This window comes from Paralichthys olivaceus, chromosome 16 (assembly GCF_024713975.1).
Source record: "Paralichthys olivaceus isolate ysfri-2021 chromosome 16, ASM2471397v2, whole genome shotgun sequence".
Lineage (NCBI taxonomy): Eukaryota > Metazoa > Chordata > Actinopteri > Pleuronectiformes > Paralichthyidae > Paralichthys > Paralichthys olivaceus.
In genome coordinates this window covers 15,960,964-15,970,983 of record NC_091108.1, presented here as the reverse complement: position 1 = coordinate 15,970,983, position 10,020 = coordinate 15,960,964, and the positions used below count along the sequence as shown (strand labels likewise).

Here is a 10,020-nt window from a genome sequence, read left to right as displayed (position 1 = left end):
AGGAGGAAATACATTTTAAAAAATTTCTTCTTCAGCCCAAACAATATAAGTGCAGATTGTTATTGTGTGTAATTAATAAAATATTACATAACTCCTGTTGACATACTACACACAATGGTTTGCTGGGCCTGGGAAGAAGTAAACTCTTGATTAAGTCATGTCAGCTCCTTAATGAATGAATACGTAGTGCAGTTGTCATCCCGAGAGAGAAGTGTTCCACAGGAGAGTTAGTCTCTTGAGAGCTTGGTTTATTATTATTATTTCACTGAATCCCAAGTCACATGCTGAATCACAGCATTTTTTCCTGATTAATGGCATCTATCAGTTCATCGACCAGAGGGAACCGAATACTGCACGTGTGACAATAACCCCTGTGTGTGACAAGGGGGGAGGTGAAGATGGTTTCACTCAGTCATATATTGTTGGTCACAGTGTATCTCAAAATTTGCAGCTGACAGTCCAAAAACACGTAGATTTCCTTGCTACGAAGTACAATTTTACATCCCAATCTTATTCTATAATAATAATAATAAATATTTGTTAAGTTCCATGTGTTTTCATCCATAGTTTGAAGAGAAAACCTGCAGTGTTTTTCATATAGAATACTATTTCACCTGAGTGTTCTGCTCTAACAGCCCCTCAGCCTGCCCCCTCTCTTCCCCACTGTCACAGATAGACGTCTTTGCACGCTGTTGCCATGGGCGCAGCATCAAGGGCCAGATGAGAGGGGGCGCATACAATAACCTCCTGTTAGAAAAACTGCGGTGGGTGAGTGATCAAACAAGGCCTCGCATTCATTTCCTGTCTCACAATGTACCAATAATATAGTGCATCTGCTCCACTGCTGATTCCAAAACAAATGGACATTTGAAGGGCACTCGTGTGTCCGTCATAATGGTCTCAATCAGCCATGCAAATGATCAAAATGATGCGAGGCTGGACTGAAAGATGGTGGATCATTTGATCCTATTTCAGTAAATAAATGCAGTTCTGTGAAATTCTCTCCGTAAAGAGCATTGACATGAAGGGCTACAGGGGCCTATGTCTCAATGCATCACATACTGCATTCAATGATGGATTAATAGTTATTATGTATATTCCTTCGCTGTTCTATGGGGTTTTTATGTGTATTGCTTGGAAGCCCCTAATACCCCCACCAAATGTAAGCAGCCGATACAAAAGGAAAATTGAATCGGTGAACAAAGTATTCTAATTTACTTATTTCCTTTGTCTTATGCTCTAATTGATCTCAAATGATATTCACAATCATAAAATAAATAACAGCTTGAGAAATATGATCATTTGGTTTCTTGCCAAACGTTAGGTGAGAAGATGCTGTGTTAAAAGGCAGGGTGAGTACAAAGTGATCAATGTGTATTTACTTGGTTATTGTTGTTTAATCCACCACATTATTGACTTTATCCATGATGAACTCACTCACTCACTTTCCACTCTGAATAACAGTGGAGTGTGTGATTGAATAAGCGGTGTTGTGGTGTTTGGTGTGTTGAACAGAGAAATTATAGCTGTTAAAGTGGTCTCTGCGGTGATGGCAGTGTGAGGAGGGCTGAGGAGGACCGTTTCAGTGTGAGGTTGATTGGCTGCCAGGTCCAGACTCGTCTTGATGAGGCAGCGACGCAGTGAAGTCAGCAGGAGGAGCTCAGAGGGGAGCTGGACAATCCCTGTGTCTCACAGCAGGACGTGACAGCAGCCTAGAATTGCACTTACACAACACACACATACTGAGGGACACACACACACACACACAAAAAGACACACACACATATACCACCACTGCCTAATTTCTCTGATCAATGATCTTATTATCTAATCTTATAGAGAACAGCTTTAAACACTGGGATGCACAGGTAGTAGTGCACATCCGAAATCCTCAATATGAAATAGATCAAATAATAAATACAACACAATATTTCTTTTCATAAATACGAACAGAATACATGGTATAACAAAGAAATGTGATTTAATCTGTCTTCTTTTCAAAGTAACAGAGATAACTGCAGATCATTTTTAACTCAAGTCATCAACCAAACACATTAATGGCTTTGATATACTGAAGATGAGTAAAGAAAAAAGTTGAATAAACTGTGTTAGTATAGTATGTGTAAAAAGGAGTGGCCATGATAGTAGTTGTAGTAGCAGTAGTGGTAGTATTCATTGTACTGTAGTAGCAACAGTTGTCGAAGTAGAATTTGCAGTAGTAGTCATAACAATAGAATTAGTATAGTGGTTGTAATAGTAGGACTATTAGAAGAAGTAGTAGAGTCCCATTTGGGTTGACAAAAAGAGTAGTATTGTAATAAGGGTAATAAAATTATTATTTGTATAATATTATTATAGTAGTAGTGGTTGTAGTTGTGATAGTGTTAGAATTAGAAAGCAATATTGTTATTGTACAAATTTGTTTTTTGTGCAGCACCTTAGGAATGATACATATATCAAACACCAGTGATAGTACTCTTACTATTTGCGATACGACCAGTAACACAGATAGACTTTAGACTTCAGACTTTAGAATTTATTGTCCCCTGAGGGAAATTTGTGTTCACAGTCATTTCAATACAATAACAGATCTGACCCAAGGGCAAATAGCAGAATTAATAGTAGCAGTAAAAGTAGTAGTAGTAGTATAAACAGAAAAGAATATCATCGGCTAAGGTTTATACTTCATTCCTATTTTTTTCAGATATAAAATGTGCACTTAACCTGTTGTTATAGTTTTTATTGTTGTCTTAAATGGGCAAATACACTGTTCATTCATTCAGTCACTTGCTGTAGTTGTTCTATTTATAGTAGTAGTAGTAGTAGAAGTAGTAGTATTGCTATAGTAGTAATAGCAGCACTAGTAGTAATACAGGAGCAGTAATCGAGTAAAATGACATGTTGTGTTGCTCTGCGCCTTTAAGAAATCTCCCGCGCTAGTTGACGAACACGGAAGTCGACCGGAAAGGGCAGGGATATTTCGCGCCAAATTGAAACAGAAGAGTTGACAGAGTGAGCGGCGGGAGAGACGAAGCGAGACTCGAACCTCCGAACATCTCCTGAAGTTTCACCGTCTGTTTGTCCCGCTCAGCACAAGGTATGTATTAACTGTGGGCTGCGCACCACATAAACCCGCTTTACCACGAAGACTGAGATGCCCCCCCCCCCCACCCACACACACTTTTTCTGAAAAGTGTGTTTCTCTGTGCAGTGTCGCTAACATGGAGGAGGCCAACAAGCTGATCGGCACCGGGAAGAAGCACCTGGTGATGGGGAAGGTGGTGGAGGCGGTGAGCGCCCTGCAGGAGGCCTGTGGCATGCTGTGAGTTCAAATCCTCTGACTGTGACTTCACACTGAGGCCGCTTCAAACACATCACAACAGAAAGTCAGTGCATCTCACACACATCTGGATTCAATGCAACAAGCCTGAAATGTGTCTCCAGAATGTGTCCTAAAGGAAGTACTTTTACTTTGAAAGTTTTTATTGTCTTTGTGGAAAATGTGATTGTCTGTTTCATAATGTAATAAAGGCTGCAATGACTAAGGGAGGCACTTATGCATTCACATTGATAATATTACAATCATTTTAATTTTAGATCTTAACTATTCTGATCAACTGAATGTTCATCCGGTTTATAAAACATCAAACCGGAAGAAATCCCATCACAATTTCCTTAAATCTCATCTGACCAACATCAGTATCCAACAATATCCAGATCATTGTCACGTAGGACAAAGTAAAGCAGAACAATTTCACATTTGAGGAGTTTGAACCATCAAATATTTAGTTTTCATTGAAATATTAATGTAGTATTCATGTTTTTGTGCAATGAATCAATTATTTTACTTATCGTTGCCACTTGCATAAATGTTTAACAAGTTGTTTTGTTTTAGGGCTAAAAAGTATGGTGACACAGCGGATGAGTGTGGAGAGGCGTTCTTCTGGTGTGGTAAAGCGCTCCTGGACCTGGCACGGTAAGATAAGAGATTTTAAAGCTGCTTTCAAACATGCACCAAGTTCCAGAATTTTCCTGAGGAGCTGCTTATGAGAACGCAAGCACCACACAAATCCAAAATATTTAAATCATTGTTAGGACTCGTACAGGCATTTGTTCCAGTGTTTCCAGAAACAATAACAGTATCATGTTTCACTCTGTCGAGGCTCAGTTAAGGTCTTTAATCGACACATACATTTCTTCCTGAAGCTTTTGCATTTTAGTTTCACTGTAACTGCACCACAAGTGTGCCGTATAGAAAACTAGAACACAGATTTCTGCAATGTGCAATCTTCTCTCTTGTATGCTCTGCACAAGCACCTGTTGTTATGAATGCATTTGACTCGTACAATCTCCGGCTACATTCTTCATATGAGAAGGACAAACTCCAGAAAATGTCTGTATCCAATTTTATGGACATTTTCCATTCAGTCTGAAAATGGCGTCAGTTTTCATCCCAGTTGCTCCTGATTCATTGTTTCACAAAATCAATGATCTACGACTTCATTGTCGACTATCCCCACATAGTGTTGATGACTCTTTTATAAACTAGTGATAGTGTGTAGACTAAATGACTGTATTGTTGCAGGATGGAGAACTCAGTCCTGGGTAATGCTCTGGAAGGAGTTCCTGAAGAAGAAGAGGAGGAAGAGAAACCCAAAGACTCTAACGTCGAGAGCACAGAAAACGTCGACGGTGAGGAAAGGAATTGGTTGAGGATCATGAAATTGTCATTTTTGGGCCTCCACTTTTCAAAGATGAATGTTTTTGCGCCTCATCCGAACTCTGCTCTCTTTTCCCAACAGAGAAGACCAGAGACGAGCTGAGGGTTCAGGTGTACGACGCCATGGCAGAGAAGAAAAACGAAGATGCACAAAAGGCTGAAGGGAAGCAGAGTGAGAAGGCAGAGAAGAACGGTGCTGTGGAAAAGGCTGAGGCTGGCGATGAAGAACAGAAAGCAGCAAAAAAGGGAGAGGAGGAAAAGAAGGGCAAGAATAATGAGGAGAAATCGACTGAAAATAAAGACGAGAAGAAAAAGGAGAAACAAGGCGAGGAATCCACAGAGGAAGCAGAAGGTCGTATTTATTAAATACAGTCCTTCACATTTTAAATGGCTCTACGATGGTTGTTATGACATGTTTCTCAGTTTATCTAAACGCTCGCTTTTTATGTTTCCAGACGGTGAAGAAGAGGGGGAGGAGGAGGAGGAGGAGGCAGAAATGGAGGGTGACGCACAAGAGGAAGGCGAAGGCACTGCTGAGAAGGTACTTGACCAATCAGCTCCATCAAAATGAGTGGGATGAGCATGTGATTGTAAGTGGGATTTTAAATCTTGCGTCGGTGTGTTTTCTCAGGACAGTGATGAGGAGGAGGAGGAGGTGGGGAACCTGCAGCTCGCCTGGGAGATGCTGGAAGTGGCTAAAGTCATTTACCAGAGGTAACAGAAGTGTTGAAGACATGATGGTTAGGATATGAACTTTCTAGTCTCTGAGCTACAGTCTTCATGGTGACGTCTTTTATTTCTTTCAATTAGGAAAGAGTCGAAGGATGATCAGCTGATGGCAGCTCAGACCCATCTGAGACTCGGTGAAGTTTCTACTGAATCAGGTACAAACAAGTCCACCCACCAATCAAATCAATATGATAAATGTTGTATGATTCTTAACAGATTTATATAGATTTTTTTAAAACAAAAAACCATAAACATACATAAACACAGACAAATAGGCAGTTGTACTTAAACTGAATGCTGAATTTGAATCCTCATCCATTTAAAAATGGGAACTTAAAATGATCCCAGCCATCTGATATGAGCATTTTCTAGTATATCACTGGAAAACATTTTGATTCTTTCTGGACCGTAGGAAAACATTACCTGAGCTCTTAATAAGTGGTGATGGGCATTTTCTGCAGTTTTAAATGTAAAAATAATGAAGATTAAAACTAATTGTTCCTCAATACATTAAAGGGCTGTTTTGATAGTTGAGTCATGGAGAAATTAAATTATCTGGAAGAGAAGTTTTGTCACTGGAATGATAAACAGGCACCACGTATTCAACTACAGTCAACTCCCTGAGATGAAGCTGTAACAGAAAACAGTGGAATCAGTTCCACCTAAACACTGGAATTATGTTTTATGTTCTCCTTGAGCAGGGGGTGTTGAGTTCCTTTATTCTCTCCTCAGGAAATTACTCCCAGGCGTTGGAGGATTTCAAGGAGTGTCTGAAGCTGCAGGTGAAACACCTGGACTCAGACAGCCGCCTCCTCGCTGAGACTCACTACCAGCTGGGCCTGACCTACAGCCTGAACCTCCAGTACCGCCAGGCTGTCGACGAGCTCAACAGCTCCATCTCCGTCATAAAGAGCAGGCTGGGTAAGCAGGGTCGGCTGCTACAGCGAGCAGCTCCTTTTTTTAAAAATATTTTTCAAATGGTCTTAGCTAACACGTCCACCTCGTCCTTCAGATAAACTGCAGGAGCTGCTGGACAAGGCCGAGGGCCCCGAGGCTCTGCCCGACGAGAGGAAGGAGATGGAGGAGCTGAAGGCTCTGCTCCCAGAGATCAAGGAGAAGGTGGAGGACGCCACAGAGGGACTGAAAACAGCCTCAGAGGCGATGAAGGATGCACTGGTGAGTCCGCTTCACACTCTTCACCTCACATGATAGACGCTGAATCATTGTCTCCATAGTGACGGGGCATTTATAGTTCAGGCACCCGCGAGTGGTGATTTTGCATCATCACCTGTCTAGATGCAGTGATAGACAGATACAGTCGGTGTCACATCTTTTAAATGTGAAAAGCAGCTTTGTGTTTGATGATGCAGGCTAAAGACTGTGTCCTGGAGTAGAAGTGGTGATTATTAAAAAATTGAGATTTAGGTTTAAATTCATTCTCTGGACTTCATATCTCCAGACCACCCATACACACAGTCTTAAATATTCATTCATATTATTCAAAATCGTTTCTTTCATTTAACAGTACTAGTGTAGTGGCCGTTTGAAGCCTGCCAGTTGGAAACGGGCTGTTTGTTTGGCCTGTGGTGACACTACTCTTACTTGGACCCTGAACAATCCACAGGCCAAGTGTGAAGCCGATAAGATAGAGGGTTCTGTATGTTATCGTGTGTGAGCTGCATACAGACAGATTTCTGAAAAGAGTAGATAGATACTGGAGTTTCTTTGTCTGTCCTGCTGGTGGCAGTGATGTTACTTCTTAAAAGTTCCTGTATCTGACTATGACAACATATAAAGATTGTTTTAACTCTGAGTAAATGTCGTTGTCAGGGGGGAGGCTCTACTTCCTCTGCATTCCCAGAGTCTGCTCTACAGAACGGTGACGCTGCCTCCAGTTCAAAAGTAAGTATACATACGAAATCCAAATATACAGGTGTGGTTGTTTTGTTTTTTTTAAGCTGTATTATTTCTAGATATTACCCACATAAAATAACTGGGCAAATTTCTTGAGGACCAATTTATCATTTTATTTTTCCGTCCAGGTCAACGGCACATCAACCAAAAAAGTCAGTTCCACCAACGGACACTCGTCCTCAGCTCCAGTCTCTGACATCTCCCACCTGGTCAGGAAGAAGGTGAGTCAGGGAGCCGGATTTGTTTTTTGAAATTGCAACCTTAAAATAAATGGCACACGTTTCCTGTAAATGAACGTGTTTTGTGTGTTTCAGAGGAAACCAGAGGAGAGTCCAGTGAAGGAGGGTGTGGTGAAGAAGGTGAAGCAGGATGACAAAGCCAGCAGCGCCACTAATGGGCAGGAAAAAAATATGGAAGTCAAGAGGTGAGACTCCAGTGTTACACTACCCGTCCCCCAAGATTCTTGAACCCCTCGTAGCTTTGCCCACTTGTGGCTGTCAGTGTCATAAGTGGCCGTATCAGAGGGGGAAAGTGATCCTCCTCAACAGATTTTGCTCGGTCAGGACATTTCACCTCTTCTGGCTCTGCTGTAAGGAGAACAAGTTCAGCGAGCCACCAGGCACAGTTCATCTGGTAACACTTGGTGCAAGCTCATTATGGAGATGTCATACGTAGAGCTCAGAAAAACATGAACCAGAGGAATTTCAGAAGGAAGTTCTCAGACCAAGTTTTCATTTTTGTGTATGAGAGAGACACTGAAGTCTTTTTCACACACGTTTCCACTATTTAACAGAATGGAGTAACACAACTATTCCTGCAGAAATCATATCTGAATTGATGTGTCTGTTCTCTGAGTTGGTGCAGCCATGATAAATCATTATATTAGAAAATAAAGTGATTTTATTTGGTATTTTGAAATGGTCTATAGATAAGTAGTTAAGGGCTCCCTGATACCCACTGTGTAATTGGAACACATGAATGCACCTTGAACAGTTTCACTTGGAACAAACAGACCGGTCTTTCAGTCACAGGTTTCATCTCAGAAACATCTGCTGAGATGGATTTTCAATGTTGCTGTGGATCTAATAGAAGTCTCTCTCTCTCTCTCTCTCTCTCTTTCAGTAAGTGAAGCTGGATTCCCTCCTGACTTTTCTCTCTCTCGCCCAAGAGATTTACCATCCTGCCAAGCTCCTTCTTGCTACACTTGTTTGCTGTTGTAAATATGTGTATCTTTATCTATGTCTGTTATGGTCGTGTTGGTTCACATATGTTACTGTAAAGTTGAATAAAGAATCTAATTTGATAAAACGTTGGTGTCTAAAACTTCATCAATTACATTAACATAGCAACGCCTGGTGACGTGGCTTTGTAGTTTTGATTCGTTTAGAAGGAATACGACAAAATGTAGCTAGGTCAATTCTTTTCTTTTTAAAGGTTCTTAAAGAGTCAGTTTCACAGTCGTAAACACTGATTATTGTGGCAGACCACATTTGTTTAGTTGAGTGTTGAGACATTGAAGACCTTCACGCTGACAGAGATGTGGTCATTGCTCAGAGCCTCCATGTGGAGGGTGAGGGGCCTTGTACCCATTATATAACACATCTATACCTGCAGGTGCTATAGTTGTAACTAAATATGGTTAAAACTAGAATAACCCTCTGGGAGCGTGTATCTCACCCAAAGCCAAACAGTCCCCTTAAACTCACCCTCAAATTGCACATGCATAATTATCAGTCCCCTAAACATGCCTGATTATATGAGATCAATACATTTTTCCCTGGGAAAACTGAAAATGTTTAAAAATGTAATGACTTCTTTCATGACCACATCCTTCACTACGTTCCATGATGATCCATCCTGTACTTTGTGTGTATTCCAATTCACTCAAACAAATGCAGATCAAAACATGACCTCCAGCTATAATCTTTCACATGCTTCATTCTGCTACTTCCCTTTACAAAGTTACTTTCGGTACATGGAGCTGCTACTGACTGAAAAAACAATTTAACAGGAATAAAACCAAATATTGCACCAACCTCATGCTGCTGTTTATCAAATGCCTCATATTAGTTCTATTAAAAAGCTGACTTGTCGTAGATGCAGCTGTATTGTCACAGGTTTATTTTATTATGGGGGAGTTGGATTCAAATTTTTTTCTTATTACATTATGATGACACATTCTTAGTATATTTTTTGACAATTATTTTTAAGTTGATTTTAAAGAAATGTCTTGTTGAACTTTATTTGTAGCTACATTTTTGGACAAGTCCATATTTTGTTAAACCTTATTTAGAAGTAACCTGACAGTTTTAGTTTATAAGATACCTGAAAATCAGATTTTTAATCAAAAGTCCTAACATTATATATATATATATATATATATATATATGGAAAAAAAATTAAATCAGCAAAGGAGGTTGTGTTTTCATTAGTGTTTGTTTGTGAGGTATAGAATTACACAAAAACTGACTGTGTGATTTCCATGAGATTTTGTGGAGGTGTGGAACGTAACCAAAGGAAGAAGCCCTGACGGATCAGGGATCCAGATCCAGGAATTCCTTCTCACTTTCAAGTCAATATAAGTGTGGTTTGATAAGAGGACTGTTCGGTCATGGCAGAGGTATGCCATTCAAGTTTTAATGGTACTTAATGATAGT

General features: G+C 40.3%; 1 protein-coding gene across 1 annotated transcript; it reads left to right on the top strand.

Moving 5' to 3' along the window:
- The first annotated feature begins 2,945 nt into the window (after positions 1 to 2,945).
- LOC109640964 (histone-binding protein N1/N2-like) lies at positions 2,946 to 8,671 on the top strand. Its single transcript, XM_020105235.2, has 14 exons — positions 2,946 to 3,097; positions 3,212 to 3,322; positions 3,896 to 3,976; positions 4,586 to 4,692; positions 4,803 to 5,072; positions 5,176 to 5,261; positions 5,352 to 5,434; positions 5,531 to 5,604; positions 6,182 to 6,370; positions 6,462 to 6,625; positions 7,280 to 7,351; positions 7,492 to 7,584; positions 7,678 to 7,787; positions 8,486 to 8,671. The coding sequence occupies exons 2-14, from the start codon at positions 3,222 to 3,224 to the stop codon at positions 8,490 to 8,492; spliced, it is 1,437 nt and encodes a 478-aa protein (XP_019960794.2). The 5' UTR covers positions 2,946 to 3,097; positions 3,212 to 3,221; the 3' UTR covers positions 8,493 to 8,671.
- The last annotated feature ends 1,349 nt before the right edge of the window (positions 8,672 to 10,020 follow it).